The sequence below is a fragment of the Schistocerca piceifrons genome, chromosome 4, assembly GCF_021461385.2.
Source record: "Schistocerca piceifrons isolate TAMUIC-IGC-003096 chromosome 4, iqSchPice1.1, whole genome shotgun sequence".
NCBI classification, from domain to species: Eukaryota; Metazoa; Arthropoda; class Insecta; order Orthoptera; family Acrididae; genus Schistocerca; species Schistocerca piceifrons.
Window position 1 is genome coordinate 25,724,112 of NC_060141.1, and position 25,576 is coordinate 25,749,687.

General features: G+C 43.3%; 1 protein-coding gene across 1 annotated transcript in view; it reads left to right on the forward strand.

Moving 5' to 3' along the window:
- Positions 1 to 25,576, forward strand: part of LOC124795563 (LIM homeobox transcription factor 1-beta-like) — a 112,629-nt gene that overhangs the window by 81,572 nt on the left and 5,481 nt on the right. Inside the window, exons 4-5 of the mRNA XM_047259636.1 lie at positions 3,855 to 3,997; positions 24,030 to 24,252. Coding sequence (XP_047115592.1) covers positions 3,855 to 3,997; positions 24,030 to 24,252 — 366 coding nt within the window. The remainder of the gene's footprint in view (positions 1 to 3,854; positions 3,998 to 24,029; positions 24,253 to 25,576) is intronic.

The window sequence follows — 25,576 nt, forward strand, 5'->3', positions numbered from 1 at the left end:
TCGTACCACGTAGCAGGACGTAGGCCCAGGAGTGGACCTGCAGACACTGAAAATGAGCTCCATTTGGTTCTCCACTCGGCTCTACCGTCGTCAGATCAAGGAGCCCTCTAAATATACGGCAGCTGAACGATCTTGAGTTGGGTTCTAATTTCGCCACGTAAGAGGCACGGCAAAATGGATCGGCCGAACACCGCGTGTAGCCTCGGCGCGTAACGCCTGTGATCTGGCAACACGTCGGACTCGGCTGCACCGCATGGAGCCATAGGCTGCCGAGGGTACTGCGTTGATGTGTTGTCAATTTTGTTGTCAGTTTGACAACATATGAACTTTTGTTCACTAAATGCCGCCATCGACCAGTATCATGGGCATTCTGATGGGCATTCTGGGCCGAAACCAGTAACGATTGCGCCATGCAAGCGATTGAGTGAAAAATAAACAGAAGTTAGTAGTAAGTCAATCACTGATCTTCTTAAATGGAACTTGCGTTATTTTTTTTTTATTCGAGAAGAATTTATGATTTCAAGATGTAACACAATTAAGTTAAATCAAAACAAGCTGCAAGGTTATACTTCTTTCTTTTAGTGTTCAACCCTGAGGTTGGTTTGCAGCAGAGCCCCATTCCTCTCTTCTCTCTGCCTTCCTCTTCATTTCCACGTATTTGCTCATCCAACGTCATTCATGATCTGTTGCATGTATGATATCCTTGGTCGCCCCCGCCGACTCCTTCCCTCAATAGCTCCTTCTGCTATTGTTCCAATTATGTTGTTGTGTCGTAGGTTGTGCCCTACGAGTTTCTCTCTTCTTATCTGGATGTGCCTCCACAGAGATCTGGTTTCCTGTACTCTTCTAAGCACCTCTTCATTTTTTACTTTGTCTCTCCAGCTGATCTTCATGATCCTCCTATAGCACCATATCTCCAGGGCCTCTAGCCGTCTTCTCTCTTCTCCTCCAATTGTCCAAGTTTCACATCCGTATAGGGCCACACTCCAAACGAAACCTTTCATGTTATGTTTCCTTATTTTCAGACTGATGTTGCTGGTGAGTAAGTTCCTTCTCCGATTAAATGCAATTTTGGCCTTTTGTATTCTGCTCGCAATTTCTATCCGGCTTCTACCATCCCTTGTGATTTTGCTTCCAAGGCAAGTAAATTCCTCTATCACTTCCAGCTCCTCTCTTACAATTCTCATTCTCAGAGGTTCGTATTCTGCTCCTGTACTGCATACCATCACTTTAGTCTTTTTCTTGTTTATTCTCATTCCATACTGATTGCATAGAATTTTTTCCATTGCTCTGACGACTTCATTTAGATCTTCTTTTATCTCCGTGACTATAGCAATATCATCTGCATAGCGTAGCATGCCTATCTTTTGCCCATTAATTTTGATCCCCACCTCAGTAGTTTCTCGAACTTGGTCTATAGCTTCCTGGATGTAAGCATTGAATATAAGAGGAGAGAGAGCACATCCTTGTCTTACCCCTTTTCTAATATTTGCTCCTTGTTCCTGGTGACAGTTTCTAATCACTGCCACCTCATTCTTACAGAAACTGAGTATCACACGGATGTCTTTGTACTTTAGTCCACTTTTCCTCAGCACTCTGAACATCTCTTGCCAGATAACGTTATCAAATGCCTTTTCCATGTCTACAATGGCACTATAAGTTGGTTTATTATCAATTGCTTTTCGATAACGAGTCTCAGTGCCAGAATCGCCTCTCTTGTTCCCAATCCCCTTCTGAAGCCAAACTGATCTTTACTCAGCATATCCTCCACGTTCTCTTCAATTCTCTTCAGAACTGTTTTTATGAGAATATTTGATGCATGTGATATTAGGCTTAGAGTTCGGTACTGTTCACATTTTGTAGCTGCTGCCTGCTTTGGTACAGGAACAATGATACATTTCTGTAAGTCTGTCGGTAGCTCTCCTGCGTTATAGATGGACCTAATAAGGTTATACAGGATTTGAAAAATATAATAATACACTACTGGGCATTAAAATTGCTACACCACGAAGATGACGTGTATAGACGCGAAATTTAATCGACAGGAAGAAGATGCTGCGATATGCAAATGATTAGCTTTTCACAGCATTTACACAAGGTTGGCGCCGGTGGCGACACCTACAACTTGTTGACATTAGGAAAGTTTGCAACCGATTTCTCATACACAAACAGCAGTTGACCGGCGTTTCCTGGTGAAACGTTGTTGTGATGCCTCGTGTAAGGAGGAGAAATGCGTACCATCACGTTTCCGACTTTGGTAAAGGTCGGATTGCAGCCTATCGCGATTGCGGTTTATCGTATCGCGACATTGCTGCTCGCGTTGGTCGAGATCCAATGACTGTTAGCAGAATATGGAATCGGTGGTTTCAGGAGGGTAATACGGAACGCCGTGCTAGATCCCAACGGCCTCGTATCACTAGCAGTCGATATGAGAGGCATCTTATCCGCATGGATGTAGCCACGTCTCGATCCCTGAGTCAACATTTGCCGACGTTTGCAACACAACAACCATCTGCACGAACAGTTGGACGACGTTTGCAGCAGCATGGACTATCAGCTCGGAGACCGTGGCTGCGGTTACCCTTGACGCTGCATCACAGACAGGAGCGCCTGTAATGGTGTACTCAACGACGAACCTGGGTGCACGAATGGCAAAACGTCATTTTTTAGGATGACTCCAGGTTCTGTTTACAGCATCATGATGGTCGCATCCTTGTTTGGCGACATCGCGGTGAACGCACATTGGAAGCGTGTATCCGTCATCGCCATACTGGCGTGATGATATGGAGTACACGTCTCGGTCACCTCTTGTTCGCATTGACGGCACCTTGAACAGTGGACGTTGCATTTCAGATGTGTTACGACCCGTGGCTCTACCCTTCATTCGATACCTGCGAAACCCTACATTTCAGCAGGATAATGCACGACCGCATGTTGCAGGTCCTGTACGGGCCTTTCTGGATACAGAACGACTGCTGTCCTGGCCAGCATATTCTCCAGATCTCTCAACAACTGGAAACGTTTGGTCAATGGTGGCCGAGCAACTGGCTCGTCACAATACGCCATTGACTACTCCTGATGAACTGTGGTATCGTGTTGAAGGTGGATGGGCAGCTGTACCTGTACACGCCATCCAAGCTCTGTTGGACTCAATGCCCAGGCGTATCAAGGCCGTTATTGCGGCTAGAGGTGGTTGTTCTGGGTAGTGATTTCTCAGGATGTATGCACCCAAATTGCGTGAAAATGTAATCACATGTCGGTTCTAGTATAATATATTTGTTCAATGAATACCCGTTTATCATCTGCATTTCTTCTTGGTGTAGCAATTTTAATGGCCAGTAGTGTATAAGGTGCGATCGGTGTAGTAATATGAACATTACTTTATTGTGTACTGTACTAGTAACTAACAAAAGATTTATTTTCATTACAAAAAGATACGCTTTTAAGGTACATTTTTTTTATTTTTCTTGTAAGATACATTAATACATACAACTACCTAAAAACGAGAGCTAATCAGTACATTTTAGAAACATCGAAACATTTCACTTTCCAAAGCTGGTAGAACAGTATAATGGGTAGCGCGCATAGCTGAGCACGGTGGTGCGGTGTTCTCTCTTCCGGGCCGGGTGGCCGAGCAGTTCTAGGTGCTGCAGTCTGGAACCGCGTGACCGCTACGATCGCAGGTTCGAATCCTGTCTCGGGCATGGATGTGTGTGATATCCTTAGGTTAGTTAGGTTTAAGTAGTTCTAGGTTCTAGGGGACTGATGACCTTAGAAGTTAAGTCCCATAGTGCTCAGAGCCATTTGAACCTTTTTTTTTGCGGTGACCTCGACGTGTCGGCGTGGTGTTCCAGCAGTGGAGGACGACGTGCTGGACGAGAACTCGCGGCCGCGGGACGGCCGGCGCGGCCCCAAGAGGCCTCGCACCATCCTGACGTCGGCGCAGCGCCGCCAGTTCAAGGCCAGCTTCGAGATCAGCCCCAAGCCCTGCAGGAAGGTCAGCAGCAGCAGCAGCCAGCCCGCGGTCCGCCCGACAGCGCGCGCCTCCCTCTGCTTACTGGCGCAGCTCGCCTCTAGTCCGATTTGTGTCAGTTGGCGTCGGACGTTTCAAGGTCCAAAGTTTCGACACTGTCGCGGCCAGAAAAAGTAAAAAGAATCACCTACGTATGGTATACAGGGTGTTCGGAAATTCCAATTACAAACTTATATATAGCACTTGTAGAGCGGAGTGAGTGCACAATATTTTGAATGCGAACCCATGTTGGGTAACTTACCGTTTCCGTCTACGGCGCCTTCAATACAGATGTGACTTCTGAAATTTTCCCGGCGTATTTCTTCTTCTAATAATTTCCAGATATGCAGCCGGATCCCGTTGACATTCTGCCACGATATTGCGGTCCAGAGACGCCCGGCCATCATCAGGTGAGTACACAACTACTGAAGAGCCCAGGTGCAGTCGCGGTATTTATGCCGAATCTCGCGCATGCGAAATGCACTGGCATCCTACAGCGTATGCGTCACGTGTTGACATGCGCGGCATAGCCGAGTTGTACGTGCTGCCCTCGGTGGTGAAAGTAAAAGATCATCTAGTCATTGAGTATGGAATCACGCCGTCGATTCCGCTGTGATTGTACAATTTTAATAACAGGATTCCAATTTTTATCCAGCTGAAAGCCATTGTCACGATTTATAAGATTATCGGCAAGACCGGAGCTAAAATTTTTGTTCCATTGTATTCCATTGAATGTCCCAAAGAAATACAGTGCTCTGCTGCTGCCGATTTTGACGGTTGCTCTCTGTACATCGTTCATGGACAGTTCTTGTCGTCTGGCCAATATATGCAGAGCCACATTCACAGGGAATTTTGTAGGCGCCTGCTTTCTTCAGTTGTAAATCGTCTATAACGGATCCAACCAGGGCCCGGTTCCGGATTTTGGGATTCCGTAATCAAAGAATCAGTGGAAATACGTCTTGCCGATAATCTTATAAATCGTGACAACGGCTTTCAGCTGCATAAAAATTGGAATCCTATTATTAAAATTATACAATCACAGCGGAATCGACGGCGTCATTCGATACTCAATGACTAGATGATCTTTCACTTTCACCACCGAGGGCAGCACGTACAACTCGGCTATGTCGCGCATGTCAACACCTGACGCATGCGCTGTAGGATGCCAGAACATTTCGCATGCGCGAGATTCGGCATAAATACCGCGACTCCACCTGGGCTCTTCAGTACTTGTGTACTCACCTGATGATGGCGGGCGTCTCTGGGCCGAAATGTCGTGGCAGAATGTCGACGGATCCGGCTGCATACCCGGAAATTATTAGAAGATTCAATACAGATATCTGACTGATCCACTTCTGCTGGAGGAACTGAATTAGGCGTGACACAATACAGTTGTTTGGTAACAATTCGGAAGGAAACATTCACTTATCACTAAGCACACTGGCTTGTATTAACATTTAAACATTACGTGTTTACATTATTCCAAAACAAGAAAAAACCCAGCATAATATACGTACAGAACAGTACTGATGCAGTACAGCAATGCCTCGATCTGGCGACCACCAGCTTCGTTACAGACATTGTACCTACGAAGCATGTTTTGACACAAACTCTCAATGCGACCTGCCGTCTCTTGAGTTTCTAGCGCAGCGGCTAGAGCTTGTGTCGGCTACTGTGGGATTCAGCACCCACACAAACTAGGGAGGAGAGAAATTGCGCTGGCCAGTGGCAGGAGTCCAAAATGATCTGTACATTAAACTTCACATTAATAGAACTCTCTATCTCTAAAACGAAAAGAAACGTAACTTACTTCTCGTTATGAAGTGGCTTGATGTGCTTACTGTGCCTCCTACGCGCAGTTACTTTGCTCTCTATTACTGTTCGCGGAAAGCTGGCAAACTATTATCTTTCCATAATGGTTGCGCAGAAAGTAATGCACCACTTTTTTTTTTCTCAGTCGAAAACAATTCTACGAATATGAAACGTTACATATGTATTATTTGAAGTCTCCTGAGCGAGCGTGCCAAAGTTTCCTTCACTTCCGACAGATAGCGTAGATGGAGGACAGCTTCAAAATGGCGTCAGTAGGTGATGTACGTTACAAGCAACTTGCCGTCATTGAATTTCTCACTGCAGGGAAAGAAACTTTTGTATCCGGCCTGGTAGGCGGCGCGTGGGTCTGCTCCTGTAAACTGAAGGGTAGGCCGAATGTAGGAAGCTAGGAGGAGCAGGTAAGCTCGAACTCTCGGTACTGCTGTGTGAACTTAAGTCACCTTTACTTTAGCAAGAAGATGTATACATAACATTGCACTGAGGAGCACGTAGGCGCCTAGCCGGATGTCTCAAGCTCACGGAAGTTACAGAGGCAAAATCTGTAGTGGCTAGCCCACTATGAAATAGAAACAGTGTTGCTTGGTCGCCTACTCGGAATCAAATGGGCTGAATGTGGAGCGGCGCTCGTAGAGCTGCACAGCGCCGGCTAGAGGCCGCTGTCGCCTGTGTCGGTGTCGTAGTGCCAACCTACGAACTTGCACCTACGTCGTGGCATCGTACCTATCGATACCACAGAAACTGTTGGGAATATTCACGAACGCTTGTGCAAAGTCTATGGAGCATCTGCTGTCGACAGAGTACAGTTAGACGCTGGGCACGGAGGGCGAGGTCATCAGGAGGCGGTTCGGCTGAGCTCCACGATTTGCAGCGGTCGGGGAGACCATCCACGGCTGTCACACCTGACGTGTTGCAGCGAGCTGATGTCTGGGCCATTAAAGGAGGCCATTTGTGGAATCCATTTTGAGTACATCTACATCTACATCTACATTTATACTCCGCAAGCCACCCAAAGGTGTGTGGCGGAGGGCACTTTACGTGCCACTGTCATTACCTCCCTTTCCTGTTCCAGTCGCGTATGGTTCGCGGGAAGAACGACTGTCTGAAAGACTCCGTGCGCGCTCTAATCTCTCTAATTTTACATTCGTGATCTCCTCGGGACGTATAAGTAGGGGGAAGCAATATATTCGATACCTCATCCAGAAACGCACCCTCTCGAAACCTGGCGAGCAAGCTACACCGCGATGCAGAGCGCCTCTCTTGCAGAGTCTGCCACTTGAGTTTATTAAACATCTCCGTAGTGCTATCACGGTTACCAAATAACCCTGTGACGAAACGCGCCGCTCTTCTTTGGATCTTCTCTACCTCCTCCGTCAACCCGATCTGGTACGGATCCCACACCGATGAGCAATACTCAAGTATAGGCCGAACGAGTGTTTTGTAAGCCACCTCCTTTGTTAATGGACTACATTTTCTAAGCACTCTCCCAATGAATCTCAACCTGGTACCCGCCTTACCAACAATTAATTTTATATGATCATTCCACTTCAAATCGTTCCACAATCTTACTCCCAGATATTTTACAGAAGTAACTGCTACCAGTGTTTGTTCCGCTATCATATAATCATACAATAAAGGATCCTTCTTTCTTTGTATTCGCAATACATTACATTTGTCTATCTTAAGGGACAGTTGCCACTCCCTGCACCAAGTGCCTATCCGCTGCAGATCTTCCTGCATTTCGCTACAATTTTCTAATGCTGCAACTTCTGTGTATACTACAGCATCATCCGCGAAAAGCCGCATGGAACTTCCGACACTATCTACTAGGTCATTTATATATATTGTGAAAAGCAATGGTCCCATAACACTCCCCTGTGGCACGCCAGAGGTTACTTTAACGTCTGTAGACGTCTGTCCATTGATAACAACATGCTGTGTTCTGTTTGCTAAAAACTCTTCAATCCAGCCACACAGCTGGTCTGATATTCCGTAGGCTCTTACTTTGTTTATCAGGCGACAGTGCGGAACTGTATCGAACGCCTTCCGGAAGTCAAGAAAAATAGCATCTACCTGGGAGCCTGTATCTAATATTTTCTGGGTCTCATGAACAAATAAAGCGAGTTGGGCCTCACACGATCGCTGTTTCCAGAATCCATGTTGATTCCTACATAGTAGATTCTGAGTTTCCAAAAACGACATGATACTCGAGCAAAAAACATGTTCTAAAATTCTACAACAGATCGGCGTCAGAGATATAGGTCTATAGTTTTGCGCATCTGCTCGACGACCCTTCTTGAAGACTGGGACTACCTGTGCTCTTTTCCAATCATTTGGAACCCTCCGTTCCTCTAGTACACGGCTCTAGTACACGGTTGTTAGAAGGGGGGCAAGTTCTTTCGCGTACTCTGTGTAGAATCGAAATGGTATCCCGTCAGGTCCAGTGGACTTTCCTCTGGTGAGTGATTCCAGTTGCTTTTCTATTCCTTGGACACTTATTTCGATGTCAGCCATTTTTTCGTTTGTGCGAGGATTTAGAGAAGGAACTGCAGTGCGGTCTTGCTCCGTGAAACAGCTTTGGAAAAAGGTGTTTAGTATTTCAGCTTTACGCGTGTCATCCTCTGTTTCAATGCCATCATCATCCCGGAGTGTCTGGATATGCTGTTTCGAGCCACTTACTGATTTAACGTAAGACCAAAACTTCCTAGGATTTTCTGTCAAGTCGGTACATAGAATTTTACTTTAGAATTCACTGAACGCTACACGCATAGCCCTCCTTACGCTAACTTTGACATTTAGCTTCTGTTTGTCTGAGAGGTTTTGGCTGCGTTTAACTTGGAGTACGATGTACGATGAGAAGGTGATTCTCACAGTAAAGCACTGGCTCTACCACGAGGACAAGCATTGGTGCCGACGGGGCATAAACGTCCTTGTTCCACGTTGGAGGAAGGCCATAGGACAGGATGGAGATTACGTGGAAAAATAGGGTGTCTGCATAAATCACCATTCTTTCGTGTGTGTAATTCTCATTATGTTCAGCAAAAAATTGTTGAAGAAAAAAATGTGGTGCATTGTCTTCTGGTCAACACTTGTATTACTCAGTACTTATGCTCTCGAAGTCTGTGACCGAACTGGGGCCGACCAACGACGGGCGGCTGGTTAAATCAGCGTTGACAGGGGGCGCTGAACTCTGTCTTCCTGGAGGTGTGGCGCTGCCCGCTCTTTCCGTTGGCGCGAGGGTCACCGTCTTCTTCATGCCGTTTCGCGGTGCTGCGCTGATCGGCGAACAGTGGATACTTCATAACTGCACAGAACTCGTGCCAGCAGATCCTCCTCTGTCTCTAAAGGAGTCTCATAAATTGAACTTTGCATACGACCTCACGAGAAACAGTCCATAGGAGTTAAGTCCGGCGATCACGGCGGCCACACGGTCCCACCACTGTGACCTATGCATCTTTCACTGTATCGTCCGTTGAGATGTCTCCGAGCCGCACATCAGAAATTAGATGGTGCGCTATCATGCTCAAACCACATTTCCTGGCCGACAGTCGGTCGCACAGCTTCCAAGAATGGGTCCAATACGTTTTGTAGGAAGATCAAGTATGCAGGACCTGCTAGCTTGAATGGAAGGAGGTATCGCCCGACTAGACAACCGTCCAAAATACCTGCCAACACGTTAACACCAAACCGGTGCTGAAATCCCTGAACATGCGTGGTACGAGGGCTTCGTCTGCCCAGATGTGGCTGTTTCGCGAACCCAGAAGACAGTCCCTACTGAATTCACATTCATCTGTGAACAGAACGTCACGTGGAAACTGGGATCTGCCGACGCATCAGTGCAGCAACCGCCGGCCGGAGTGGCCGTGCGGTTCTAGGCGCTGCAGGTAGGAACCGAGCGACCGCTACGGTCGCAGGTTCGAATCCTCCCTCGGGCATGGATGTGTGTATGATGTTCTTAGGTTAGTTAGGTTTAATTAGTTCTACGTCCTAGGCAACTGATAACCTCAGAAGATAAGTCGCATAGTGCTCAGAGCCATTTGAACCAAGTGCAGCAACCCCGTGCAGTAGGCAACACATTGTGGAAAATGTGGTGAACGCATAGCGAGTACCCTTTGTAATGGGTACGGATGTAGTTGTTGTTCACGCAGAACGTCTCAGATGATACTGTGACTAACATCCATTTCACACGCAGTTGTTCGAATACTCGTTAACGGATTCTCTTCAACGCGATGCAGTACATCTCCTTCAAATTCAGACGTGCGGCGTTGCCGTGGAGCACCACAGTCCTGCCTCCTCACGGTGAAGGTACCTGGTTCTCGGAGCTACTGTGTAGCTTGGGAAAAAATTTTGTGCGATGGCGTGCTACGTTGCGGAAAACGTTCGTGATACGACCCTCCCATTACTTCGAGCTTCGCCATATACCCAAGGAGCATGTCTGTATACTCCTAAACCGTGCACCGAATCTTCTTTAGTGTATCGCAGGAGCACAGTCATTCCATACTTACCCTCACCATACGTGGACGTGTTACACATCTGAATTCAAACCGTCGTAGAACGGAAACGGTATGTTTCGGGACATGAGTTCCTAATCAAAATATTATGTACTCACTCCCCTCTACAAGCCCTAGCAGTGTGTAAAGGGAATTTCTGAGGGCCTTCTAGATCTCTGTAGTCTCTTTAGACATAGACAAATACGTCGTCCAGAATGGACTGTCGTCCACAGCTCGTGTTCTCGCTTCCAGAACACGGCGTCCCGGGTTCGATTCCCGGTGGGATCAGGGATTTTCACCTGCCTCGAGATGACTGGGTGTTGTGTCGTCTTCATCATCATCATTCATCCACATTACGGTCGGAGGAAGGCTATGGCAAACCACCTCCGCTAGGACCTTGCCTAGTACAGCGGTGCGGGTCTCCCGCATCGTCCCCTACGCTCTGTCAAGGAGTATGGGGCATCATCATCATTATCATCAATGGACTCTCATACAGGGTTGCGACAGATCGGCTAAAGTAAAAACTATTGTTACACTGCTTCAGACATTTTTATTTTCATTTTTAACGGCACTACGCGGTTTCTATGGTCATACCATTCTCATAATATGGATTACGATACTGTTACATCGTTCAGTTTGCTTGTGACATACATATGTCTTTGGCAGACGGTGCTGTGATTGGGGGGCTGCGTGTCATCTTTAACTGGTGAAGAGTCGCTAGCGTTATTTACAGCACTCGAAGGCTAAACTGGTCTTGACGAAATTTGGCAATATCAACTGCGACCTGCAGTAGCGCCTTCTGCGGATTTTTTGCGAATTAATGTCACAAACCGACGGGGAAGTAGTGCCTCCTTGGGAAATATGTGAACTGGCGCAGAGGAAAAATGAATTTGGTGACCATGGGTGGGGGCGGACGGATCTGTAACGCAATTCGAGGTCTAGTTTAGGTTGCAAGGTTACTGTCTGGTTGCTCACGCGCAGTAATCCCATTTAAAACGGCGTTTTCAAAAAACTGTTGGGGTACTTTCAGAATGTCCTGATTTCCGAGTCGGCGCTTAGGCACGAACCTGCGAGTGAAGCTTACATTTTACAGAACATTCTGTTTTATATAACAGTCTTCCGCACAACTACATTTCACTATGCCAACGCGTATTCTCGTACACTCGACGTCATGATGATATATATAAGCGCAATTTTTTCTCCGGTTCCGCCATCTTGCGCGGTCAGTCAACATCCATAGTTGCCAACTGCTGCTCCATACTTCGTGTATTTCGTTAAAATTTCATATTTTCAGCGCACTGTATGGAAATTTTTATGATTTACATTAGCAGATGTACTTCATATCTACATTTCAGTACCTTACATACGATGGTAAAATATGCCAATCTCTTTTAATCAGCTCTGGACCTATTCTTAAGTCCACCCACTCGCCTACAAGGAAGCTCTACCTTATTATACCTGAGCTAATATATTTGCTGTGAGGTGCACGCTTTACGATGTAACAATTCTTTTATTTTATGTGACGTTTGGCAAAAAAGTGCCATATATCCAAAATATACCAAATACAATACGTTTGAAATAGTCGTCACAAATATGCTATTAAACATTCATTTCTGTATAGCTACATATTACAGATACAAGCCGTACTGCAGTTTGAGAAGTCATGCATTTAAATGCTGTCTTTTATATCTGGATGGAGTTGCCATAAAAGACGCTGAGAAACACATAAGGGGCATTGACGCAAGCTTTTCTCAGATCTTCCATAAAAAATGGAACAAGCGAAGAAGTTGTGGCCCAGATCAGCATAGGAGGTGCCGGCTGTAGTGACCGTGCGGTTCTAGGCGCTACAGTCTGGAGCCGCGAGACAGCAACGGTCGCAGGTTCGAATCCTGCCTCGGGCATGGATGTGTGTGATGTCCCTAGGTTAGTTAGGTTTAAGTAGTTCTAAGTTCTAGGGGACTGATGATCTCAGAAGTTGAGTCCCATAGTGCTCAGAGCCATTTGAACCATTTGAAGCATAGGAGGCATATTACCACAGTGACAATAAGGAGAACTCAAAATTCCTGTTCTTGCAAATCTTACATTTCGAAGGTGTTAACTGTCCCAAAGACACTGAACATATGACAGGACTTGCTTCAAATATATAGAGATGCATTTATGTTATAGGTTCTTAGTTCTGCATAACAGTGCAGTAACAAAAAAATTTAAAAAAAGAATGGACGTGTGATGAAAATCGGTAATTTGGAACTGTACCTTTGCAAGGTTTAGGGCAACAGCCTTGCCGCAGTGGTTACATCGGTTCCCGTGAGATCACCGAAGTTAAGCGGTGTCGGGCGTGGTCGGCACTTGGATAGGTGACCATCCAGGCCGCCAATCGCTGTTGCCATTTTCGGGTTGCACTCAGCCTCGTGATGCTAATTGAGGAGCTACTCAACCGAATAGTAGCGACTTCGGTTAAGAATACCATCGTAATGGTATTCTGACCCCACGCCCCTCCTATCCGCATCCTCATCTGAGGATGACACGGCAGTCGGATGGTCCCGGTAGGCCACTCGTGGCCTGAAGACGGAGTACATTTGGAAGGTTCATATTATTGGAGCACTTACTTAATCTTTTAACGAACATTATTTCCTGAAAATTACTAACAGAAATGGTCTATATAACTATCGTTTACACTTTACTGGTGTCTCATTAGTAGGTCTGTATCTGAAAAACGTTTAAAGAAATTGATTGATTTTGGATTCAGTTTTTTCATTTAACAGTTTCTGTGTAATGTCCTTGTTGTGTATGAATGTTTCAAGTTCTTCATACACTTCTGTCTCACGGTTTTAATATAATTTTTGCAGCATTCTTACGTTACTTTTTTATGTTTTCGAATTTGTATCCTGTGTCTTCCGTATGTCGTGCTTCTTCTGATCTATCAGGTGTGTTGTATCGAAAAGCATAGATATGCCCTTCGAACTTGACATCGAAATTACGTTCACTTTGGCCTGTATAGTCCACACGACATTCAGATCAAGCCGTTTTGCGTTTGGGTAAACGTCCGATGACGATGATGAAGGCTTGACCATTGAAACGATTAGTGAAGTAAAAATAAGAATGAAAATAGCTGAAGCAGTGTATCAACAATTTTATGGCTTCTTAGAAAGTAAAAAATCTGCCCTTAGTTTTAGTTAGGACAAGAGAACTGGGTGGCAGGCACGTCGATCTGCGCAGCAAAATGATAACACAGTCTGAGCTGACAATGTCACCAGTTTCAGCCCCAGGGAATGACGGGTCTGGTGGAGGAGGCAGTGGGGATAGCTATCCCTATTGAGAAATCATTTAGTTTCCGAATATGAAAAAGCACCTGTAACGGAATTTTTATGACCTAAATTGCCTGAAAATTATCACTAAAATTACTTGGAAAGTGGATAAAATTACGTAAAAATGATATGAAACATACGTAAAGTGAGTTAAAAAATGAACTTAAGTACTGAAAAAATTGATACGAGGCTGGAACTTAAATTACAAAAAGTATATTGGATTCAAAATCGCTACGTTTCTCTTTAAGATATCTCATTCTTTAAAAATGTGCAAAAATTGTTGTATTATCACCTTAGAACAACTGTAGTGTATTTTAGTCAGCATGCAGAGGTTCTCAAAAGTGAAAGAACGGCTGTTGTCAGATAACACGTGCTATCAACATCTGCTGAAATAACTGGAGCGTGGACTTTGATATTTTCCTTCAGTTTCAAAAACTAATCTAAGACATCGACACATGAAAACCGTTATTTCACAAATGGACATCACGCTTGGTACCATATCGATACAAAGTATCGTTTTTTTCTTTCAATGCCCGGTGCAAGTTAACAACAATAAGTGAGGCGACAATGACTCGAATAAGACTAACGTTCAATTTATTTTCAACATGTACGGAAATATTCTTGATCAAAATTGTTGCGTTGTTGCTAGAGGCACGTGCGGTGTTCGTTCTTGCCAATATTAAAAGAATAAATTATTGCGTAATTATCCTAAAACGCATAGAACAAAAAGGTCGAAGCAACACTCTCCGAAGACCAGTTTGGATTCCAGGAACATAGAGGAACCAGAGAAGCAATATTTGCTCTAAAACTAATAATAGAGAAACGACTACATAAGAACCTGACAACATACATAGCTTTCGTAGATGTAGAGAAAGCCTTTGATAATGTTAAATGGGATAAGATGTTTGAGGCACTGAAAAAAGTAGGAATAGACCATAACCTGTACAAAAACGAGACAGCAGTTATCCGTGGACGGACAAAACAAGAAGAGGTGCAGATACGTAAAGGCGTCCGACAAGGTTGCGCACTATCCCCTGTTATCTTTAACGTATACATTGAAGAGGCGCTGAAAAAAGTAAGGGAAAATTCACAGACAGGTGTAGTAATTCATGGCCAACGAATAGATATGATAAGCTATGTCGATGATATAGCTGTCCTAGCTGAAAGTGAAGAAAATCTTGTAGTCCTACTGAATAGAATGGATAAAGTTATGGGGGAAGAATATAGTATGAGAATTAATAAAGCAAAAACAAAAGTAATTGCATGCAACAAAAAAGATCAAGTGAAAGTCCAAGTTCATGTAGACAATGAACTGCTTGAACAAGTTGATAAATTTACTTATCTAGGCAGTAATATTACCAGAGATGGAAGGAGCAAGGCAGAAGTGAGAAGTAGAATTGCTCAAGCAAAGGCTGCTTTTAACAAGAAGAAAAATATCTTAACATCTAAGAGCATCAGCCTTTAAATCAGGAAAAGATTTTTGAAATCATATGTGTGGAGTGTGGCATGCTATGGGTGTGAAACATGGACTCTCGGTACAGAGGAAGACCAGAAGCTAAATTCTTTTGAAATGTGGTGCTATAGACGCATGCTCAAAATAAAATGTATCGACAAGGTCACAAACGAAGTGGTTAAAAGAAGAGTGCAATTTACAGGCCATCTATTAAGACATAAAGGTTCCCTGAACACCATCATAGAGGGATATTTCGAGGGAAAAAGACCAAAAGAGGAAGACCACGGCTGAGGAACATGGATCAAATCGTGAAAGATGTGGGATTTAACACCTATAAAGCAATGAAGAGAAAAGCTGAAAGACGCACAGAATGGAGACAGGCTGCCATTGTAGCTGTTTCAGACCAATCCTTGGATTGACCACTACAGAAGAAGAAGAAGAAGAAGAATTGTGTAATAAAGCTTATGATTGTATCCACAGTTCTTTAGTCGTGAAGATACTAAGGAATTTCAGTCTCCGTCCAAAATTAATAAAAATGATAAACTTAACCCTAACAAATACCAAATCTGAACTAAAGTTCAGAGGAGAAATGTCCGAGCCATTTATGATTAATACAGGATTGAGACAAGGAAATGGTTTATCGCCATTGCTTTTCACCTGCGTTCTGGAGTGCGTGATGAGCGAATGGTACGAGGAAAGTCCTAAAAACATAAGAATTGGAACCAAGAAAGATCAAATAAACTTAAATTGCTTGGTAGTCGCAGCTGACTTAGCGTTAATAGCTAATAACATACGAGAAGCCAGAAATCAAATAACATCCCTACAAAATATAGTACAGAAAATGGGACTATAGATATCGTTCGAAAAGACTGAGAGAATGCTAGCAGATCCACTAGTAATCAACCACGTAACTGTAAATAACAGGAGAGCAAAAACAGCGAAATAATTTAAATATGTGGGAGAAGTTATAATATCCAACTTGGACGAGAAACCTGCATGGCAACAAAGAACTAACGATATGATAAAAACTCAAAAATTAACCTGGTCTACATACAGTAAAAAATTTCTATCGATCAAAATCAAATTAAAACAATACAGGACGGTGCTTCAACCACAGGTAACACACGGAAGTGAAACTCTCTTCAGAGTCACCCAGAAAAATAGAATCCACAAAATCATAAAATTAGAATGAAGAATAGCTAGAACATGCATAAATAAGAAATACAAAAAAATGGACAGTGGCAAATGAAATGGGTTTCAGTGGACTAGCGCTCGTTACAAATACTATACGAAAAAAGGATATCTTTTTTGTCACAGTATTATGACACCAGAAGCCAGATTACCAAGAAAAGTCACACAGTAACTTTGGAACGTGCAGCAACAAGTAGGATGGATAAAGGATTTCAGGGACGATATGAAAGAGCTAGAATTAACTCTGGACGGTTTGCAAAACAAAACAGAAAATTTAAAGAAACTGAGAAACATAAACATAAGATTTAAAACAAAAATAGACAAACGACAAACACCAAAAGGGTATTTACGTATGAGGGACGACAAAACAGATCGAAACGAATAAAAATATAGTGGGCAATTTGGAAAGAAAACCAATTAGAGGAGTTGACCAGAAAATGACTGACTAAAATGGTACAATGAGGCCATAAAAGCTGGATAAGAAGAAACTGACCTAAAAGGCAAACAGATAAAAAATGAGGTATTGTCCTAAAATAAAATCATCCTTGAAAAATGAAATACAGTTCAGCACCTATACGAAGAAAAATGCGAAATTAAATTTACACTTATATATCCGGAATATTGGGGATTTTAGTACTTGTGAACATTGCGTAGCTCACAAGGAAATAACGATTACATGTCAGCAGGCTCCGGGAATTACTGATAAGGTACAATAAAAAAAATCAATATTCCGACGGACCGAGTTATGAAACTGCTACATGTATACGCGGTCCAGTTTAAAAGGATATCCACAGTGGTACTTCCATCCCTGGGAATGTTGCCTTTACAGAGAACGAAGAAGTCATCCTTGAGTTCGCACGTCACTAGGTGCGCACATCTTCATAAACATCAAATGGCTACTGGTGTTACAAAACAACTGCGCTACAAAAGCTTATTCCTTCAAAATGCAAATAATAATTAACAATTTTCAGACGTTAATTTTAAGTAGCATATTGTGTTACATTTCTTTTCGTTTGGCATAGAGGCTCTTATCTCTACTGTGCGGCACTTACTAGTTCGTGCGGCCGCTGATGGGTACGGTACATGTTGGTAGAAGTAGAAAGTAATCGTCATTGGAGCTACTACCAACCTATGCGATCTAACAGTGGATGGTGCTCATCGAGTGATTGTTACACAACAGCTTTCGTTTACTTTATTTCATAATCACTACTGCAAACAAGGGCCGCGCTTGAGCATGAAAGTCTCTGAAGTGAGCTATCACGAAACCCAACAGGTACATATAGAGCGACTCAATTTTTCCACAATCAGCAACGATTTGTAAGTCTGCAGTGGTGCACGCAATGTGGTTTACTTAGAATTTTGTGCATTGTTCGGTGTAAAAGCATAGTAAATAGAGTTCGAATATAATAAACTTTCTTGAGACTGCGAAGGTCACGTCCACGAATCGGCGTGGTTTTAGAAAGCATATCTCGTACGAAACTCAGCTTGCCCTTTTCTCACATGATGTACTGAGAACTATGGATGAAGGGCAACAGGCAGAGTCCATATTTCTAGATTTCCGAAAAGCGTTTGACACGGTTCCCCATTGCAGGCTGTTAGCGAAGGTAAGAGCATGTGGAATAAGTTCACAGATATGTAAGTGGCTCGAAGACTTCTCAGAAAATAGAACTCATTATGTTGCCCTCGACAGAGAGTGTTCATCACAGATAAGGGTGTGGTCAGGATTGCCCCAAGGAAGTGTGATATGAATGTTGTTATTCTCTATATACATAAATGATTTGGCGGACAGCGTGGGCAGCAATCTGCGATTGTTTGCTGATGATGTCTTGGTGCATGGTAAGGTTATAACACTAACGTGCCGTGAAACCAGGGTACGATTTGTGTTTTTACCAGTGGGGGAGGGGGGGATGTCTTAGGGGGTTAGTAGAATGATATATGTTACTAGCTTGGACCGTGGCGTTACGCATGGTTAAACAGCTATTTATAAATAGATGTTAATGCCGAAACTCACTATTCACGCGTATGCGCTATCAGAAAAGCCATCCCTTGTTATATCTTTAAAAGTACATTATAGGTAAAGCTTATTTACAAAATCATCTACATACAGGTATACGAGGGGAATTCCAAAAGTAGAGGCACATTTGTGAAAAGCTGTACTTATTCTGATGATAGTAAACTGAAACATATTAATAGTACTAATAGTAAGACTTATTAAAAAACTTTCAGTATTCGGCTCCACTAATTTAAATTATATGTAAAGTTTTACTCCAGTGCGTGGGAAATAAACATCCCAGGTAGGGATGCATAAACTAAAACCAGAGGAGGGGATGGTCTGATGCAGAGGGGGGAAATCCCCCCCATCCCCCCCAGCAAATCGCACACTACGTGAAACACGCTAATGTTACCCTCAGAGAGGATTTCAAAGTTCGACCGTGCGTGTGTCTAATGAAAAGGGGTATCAGACCACAACTGTGAATTTTGTGAAGTTAAAAGTAAAACCGAACGGGCCTTAACCTTAGGAGTTAACAGAAGTGCTAAAATTATAAGTGAATGAAAAAAACATGAAGGTCGCCAGCCTAATTAGGCCCATTAATTTGGAAACATATATTTGAGAAAGTAAAACCGAACGGGCCTTAACCTTAGGAGTTAACAGAAGTGCTAAAATTATAAGTGAATGAAAAAAACATGAAGGTCGCCAGCCTAATTAGGAACATTAATTTGGAAACATATATTTGAGAAATTTGGATATTAGTTATTGAAGTTACTTTTTTTGATATTTCCCTTTGAATAGCAAACAGGATAGAAACTGACACAGTGCACCCTGTATTGCGTGTAGCAGCAGTTACCAATAACACATACACCAGTAGAGTAAGGGGAGCAAAATTACATCCAGCTCATACTAATGACGGCCACAATCAGTAGTATTACTTGAAACTTCCTTCCAGGTTAAAAGTGTATGCCTGACCGGGACTCGGACTCGGGACCTTTGCCTTTCGCGGGCAAGTGCTCTACCATCTGAGCTACCCAAGCACGACTCACGATCCGCCCTCACAGCTTCAATTCTGCCAGTACCCCGTCTCCAACCTTAGTTAATCAAAATGCTGAAACATCACTGCATGAAGTCCAGAACTAATTTTGAACATCTTGACTGACATGAATAATACAAATAAAAATAAACTATATCATAAATACACTGTTCAAGCTCCTCTGGATATAGCAATTTTCTTTAGTAACAGTAATAGTTCATTTTTTTCTTAATAGGAGGAGAATATGATGGGGACCCATAAACTGGTATAGTTTCACTAGCCAAAGTTATTTGATTATTTCAAAAGTAAAAACTATCTCTAAAAGCTAATCATTCACTTAAATTACTTTGCAAGGCAATAAAATGCAACACTGGGTTTAATTATCTTCAAAAGGAACGATTTCTGATAGGTACCAAAAGTACACTATCATTGAAAATGTGCTTAACTTCACTTCTAACAGTACTACTGCAAATCGGTTCATTAAAGACTTATATGTACTTGTACTTTAATCACTTGTGAACCAGGTATTATTGACAATAATATTTACACAATCTTGCGCTGTAATCCTACAAAACTATTTTATAATAAACTAAGGATACTTTAGCAAAAACCTGTCTAACTTCACTTAAGCTTTTAAATAATTAAGGTTTTCACTTTCCTATTGATTGATCTTTAAATTTTTGTACTTAAACTTCCTACCTTAAAAATTTCCCTTGAAGTAGTCCATAAACAAAGCATCCAAATTTTACTCTTACTTTAATTTTTGCTACTCCTTTTACTTTAGACAAAAAATCACTTTTAAACACATGAATGCCAGAATTGTTTAAATCAGGATACTCGGTTTTAGTATGAATAGTTGCTGAGGGGAATAGGAGATGTGGGGGCCGTGCATAAAATATAATGTATAATGGAAACTGATTAAAAATTGCTGCTTAAATAATTAAAAAAGAAATTTTGAATGAATAATTGAAAGAAATTGGAAAGTACTCATATCCTGAGTGAACTTTAGCTGGTATTAATATCAACAGACCTTCAATACTTAATACATTATTAGATTAACATTCGTAAATTTACGTACATCTTTTCTTGTTACCGGTATGTGCATGGAGATTGGCATGACAATACTAGTTCCGGATCGTCCCTCCTGTGCTCACGCAAATTCTTCTTGTTAGCTTCGATCCTATTGATGAAGGATTCTCGGCGCGTCACAGAATAATGAACAGAATATGACTGTGCGAATAAACTTTGCTATCTTGATAACTTTCGATAACACTTTGTAACGTACAATGGGAATACACCTTTTTTAACAATATTAACTCGGCGGAACTCGTAGTACGTCCGCCTGCTATCACTTATTGAGACAAACGGTGAACATATAAAAATTCATCAGTTGAAGAGCGCCTCTCTACTTGTTTTGTTTCTGTACCAATATTATCTATGGTACAAAATTATTATTGTTTATACAGAGGTGCACAGTGTCTGAGCTTATTTCTATTTTTATGGGTTGATAACTCTGGCCGCTGTGGGCATAGCCTTTATTCTTCGGCCATTGGATTAGATTAGATTAGATTAATACTAGTTCCATGGATCATGAAAACGATATTTCGTAATGATGTGGAACGAGTCAAATTTTCCAATACATGACATAATTAAGTTAATTTAACAACATAATTAAGTTAATATAACAACTTTTTTATTTTTTGTTTTTTTTTTAATTTTTTTATAATTTTTTTGTTTGGTGTTTTTCTTTTTTTTCTTAATTTATATCTGAAAATTCCTCTATGGAGTAGAAGGAGTTGTCATTCAGAAATTCTTTTAATGTCTTCTTAATTACTTGTTGGTTATCTGTCAGACTTTTGATACTATTTGGTAAGTGACCAAAGACTTTAGTGGCAGTATAATTCATCCCTTTCTGTGCCAAAGTTAGATTTAATCTTGAATAGTGAAGATCATCCTTTCTCCTAGTATTGTAGTTATGCACACTGCTATCACTTTTGAATTGGGTTTGGTTGTTAATAACAAATTTCATAAGAGAGTATATATACTGAGAAGCTACTGTGAATATCCCTAGATCCTTAAATAAATGTCTGCAGGATGATCTTGGGTGGACTTCAGCTATTATTCTGATTACACGCTTTTGTGCAATAAATACTTTATTCCTCAGTGATGAATTACCCCAAAATATGATCCACATGCAAGCAATGAGTGAAAATAGGCGTAGTAAGCTAATTTACTAAGATGTTTATCACCAAAATTTGCAATGACCTTCATAACAAAGTGCTTGCTGTAAGAGTATAGTCCCATTATTGTCAGTCAGTACCCGCCCAGTTCTCCTCCGATTGCGAAAACATTCTGTTGGCACCCACCTACATAGGGAGAAATCATCATCAAGATAAAATAAGAGAAATCAGGGCTCGCACGGAAAAATTGAAGTGCTCGTTTTTCCTGCGTGCTGTTCGAGAGCCAGTCTCCTGGTCACTATTTACAATGTTGGAAACTATGTTGAAAGAGAACGAGATTTACTATCCCCTGAAGTATAAGCTTTTATTGAATCTATGGCAACCTGATAAAAATCCAATTTTAAAAAATGACGCTGGTGGCATAAATAGAACATTTCGATTGCACCGGCTGTCATTATATTCTAAAGAAGTTAAGGGTGCACTTTGGAAGTTGTGTGCTCTTTTACGGCCGCATACATTCTCACGCAATTATGAGCCGTCCATTCACAAATTTTAAAAAAGTTTCACGAATCTGCAAAAATGCATATGAATTCCGAATGATATAAAGACACAACTGAAAAGTGAAGTAATTTTGTTAAAGCTATGACAAACAAACTAAAGAGTGTATAACAACTCGTCAATGAGAAGGTTGCGAAATTAGCGCTAACTAATCACGCCAAGTTTAAAGCAAATCTTTCTTGCTTATTGTTTTGCGCATTACATGACTTGCTTCTAAGCGGAAAACAAATTCAGGTGCTGTTTTGACGACTGATTGCTATTTAGAGTACAATCAGGGGTCAAAACATTGTGGAAACATTTTGAAAGTGTCCCTAAAATCCCACTTATATTTTTCATACAACTCAAAGTGATTTAGTTGATGCATCCTCCGAAGTACTAACTCCTTGTGTTCCATTGGGTACTTAAACTGAAACGAACTGTACGGTCTTATGCATTAACTTAATTATCCTACAGGTTTTCGTGAGCGGGAAAACTATATAGTTCCCATACATATCGATTTGAAAATCGATACTGAAGCTTATGCTAATGGTTCAAAAGAGCAGAATTTGAGAAATATCCGCACGAAATTTTTAACGTCATGAAAACAATTAAGTAGGAGAATATTGCTTACGAAGCGACCAAAAGAAAATAACGTACTTAATGGCGTGTAAACGTAAAATTTGCGAATGTAAAAATAGCTTTTACTGTAATTATAACGTTAACTTGGTTATGTTTTTTTTCTAAAGAGCTATAGTACAGCGAGTGGTAGAAGTCGTTATTTCGTTAAAAGTTGAAAGACTGTGTATGACTTCGAAACGATGTTCACTTGTTTCTAGTCGCCACCATCCTCATTTTCCAACAATGTTTGCTAGTGGGCCGATTTGCGATTTGTACTTATTTTGAAAATGAGTGACGAGGCTGATGCTGCTTCACCGAGGTTGACATCTTCAACAGCTTCCGTTGCTGTCCGTAAATAAAAGCACTGTGACTCGGAGCCAAGCTCGCAAAATGATACTAAATGTTTTAAAATGATGTGACATTGAAAACCAGCAGAAAATTCTACTACTATCGCTTGCTCAGTCTAGGGAGCGAGCTGCTGCCTACACCGAAGGAAACATGAACAGCCTAAAGAGGGTCCTGATATTTAGTAATATTCATCCTGGCGATTTTTTTTAATGCATGAATTGTTACACATTTTGTAGCAAAGAGTAGCTTTATTGTATTTAAACCATTTTGAATTGAAATAACTATAACACTTACGTGATCTCAAACTCCGTGCATTACGCACATTATGAAGACTCTCTGAAAATACTATAATCTGCTAACTATAGTTGAGGCTGTGCCGAAAAGCGTTCACTACCGACTGAGGCCTTTCGACTTATACCCCATCAGTCATTGCACCGTAACTCTTAGGAAAGTACTGACAGTGTGCTGTAGAAACTAATAGACGATGAAGCTTCCTGGTACATTAAAACTGTGTGCCAGACTGAGACTCGAACTCGAGACCTTTGCATTTCACAGGAAAGTGCTCTCCCGTCTGAGCTACCCAAGCACGACTCACAACCTGTCATCGCAACGAGTCTCGTATCAGAGCACACTCTGCTGCAGAATACAAAAATTAATTCTGGAAACATCCCCTAGGCAGTCGCTAGGCCATGTGTCGACAATATCCTTTCTTCCAGGAGTACCAGTCCTGCAGGTTTTGGAGGAGAACTTCTGTGAAGTTTGGAAGGCAAAAGATGAATTACTGGCGAAAGTAAAGCTGTGAGGACGGATCGTGAGTCATGCTTGGGTAGCGCACTCGGTAGAGCACTTGCCCACAAAAGGCAAACGTCACGAGTTCGACTCTTAGACCAGCATACAGGTTTAAGTTACAAGAGCAGTCAATCCCGCTATCTATCGGAACACAACTGCTTTAAATCCGGCAAATAAAGTCGCCACTGGGTGTCAGCAACTATTTCCTTGGTCGAGACAGTGAGGTAAAGTTGGTCGTCGGCTGTTACAGGTGCGTGAGGCCTTGGCAAAGGAGACGGGGCTCAGCGTGCGGGTGGTGCAGGTGTGGTTCCAGAACCAGCGGGCCAAGATGAAGAAGCTACAGCGCAAGGCGAAGCAAGAGGCGTCCACCGGCGACCACAAGGGTGGCAACGGCACCGGGGACCATAAGGCTGCAGACAAGGCCGGCGACACCGACAAGAACGGCATCAAGCAGGAGCCCGGCTCGCACCACAGTCAGTACCGCTGCACCACTCCCTGTCAAAGCCTGGCTCGCACCACAGTCAGTACCGCTGCACCACTCCCTGTCAAAGCCTGGCTCGCACCACAGTCAGTACCGCTGCACCACTCCCTGTCAAAGCCTGGCTCGCACCACAGTCAGTACCGCTGCACCACTCCCTGTCAAAGCCTGGCTCGCACCACAGTCAGTACCGCTGCACCACTCCCTGTCAAAGCCTGGCTCGCACCACAGTCAGTACCGCTGCACCACTCCCTGTCAAAGCCTGGCTCGCACCACAGTCAGTACCGCTGCACCACTCCCTGTCAAAGCCTGGCTCGCACCACAGTCAGTACCGCTGCACCACTCCCTGTCAAAGCCTGGCTCGCACCACAGTCAGTACCGCTGCACCACTCCCTGTCAAAGCCTGGCTCGCACCACAGTCAGTACCGCTGCACCACTCCCTGTCAAAGCCTGGCTCGCACCACAGTCAGTACCGCTGCACCACTCCCTGTCAAAGCCTGGCTCGCACCACAGTCAGTACCGCTGCACCACTCCCTGTCAAAGCCTGGCTCGCACCACAGTCAGTACCGCTGCACCACTCCCTGTCAAAGCCTGGCTCGCACCACAGTCAGTACCGCTGCACCACTCCCTGTCAAAGCCTGGCTCGCACCACAGTCAGTACCGCTGCACCACTCCCTGTCAAAGCCTGGCTCGCACCACAGTCAGTACCGCTGCACCACTCCCTGTCAAAGCCTGGCTCGCACCACAGTCAGTACCGCTGCACCACTCCCTGTCAAAGCCTGGCTCGCACCACAGTCAGTACCGCTGCACCACTCCCTGTCAAAGCCTGGCTCGCACCACAGTCAGTACCGCTGCACCACTCCCTGTCAAAGCCTGGCTCGCACCACAGTCAGTACCGCTGCACCACTCCCTGTCAAAGCCTGGCTCGCACCACAGTCAGTACCGCTGCACCACTCCCTGTCAAAGCCTGGCTCGCACCACAGTCAGTACCGCTGCACCACTCCCTGTCAAAGCCTGGCTCGCACCACAGTCAGTACCGCTGCACCACTCCCTGTCAAAGCCTGGCTCGCACCACAGTCAGTACCGCTGCACCACTCCCTGTCAAAGCCTGGCTCGCATCACAGTCAGTACCGCTGCGCCACTCCCTGTCAAAGCCTGGCTCGCACCACAGTCAGTACCGCTGCACCACTCCCTGTCAAAGCCTGGCTCGCATCACAGTCAGTACCGCTGCACCACTCCCTGTCAAAGCCTGGCTCGCACCACAGTCAGTACCGCTGCACCACTCCCTGTCAAAGCCTGGCTCGCACCACAGTCAGTAC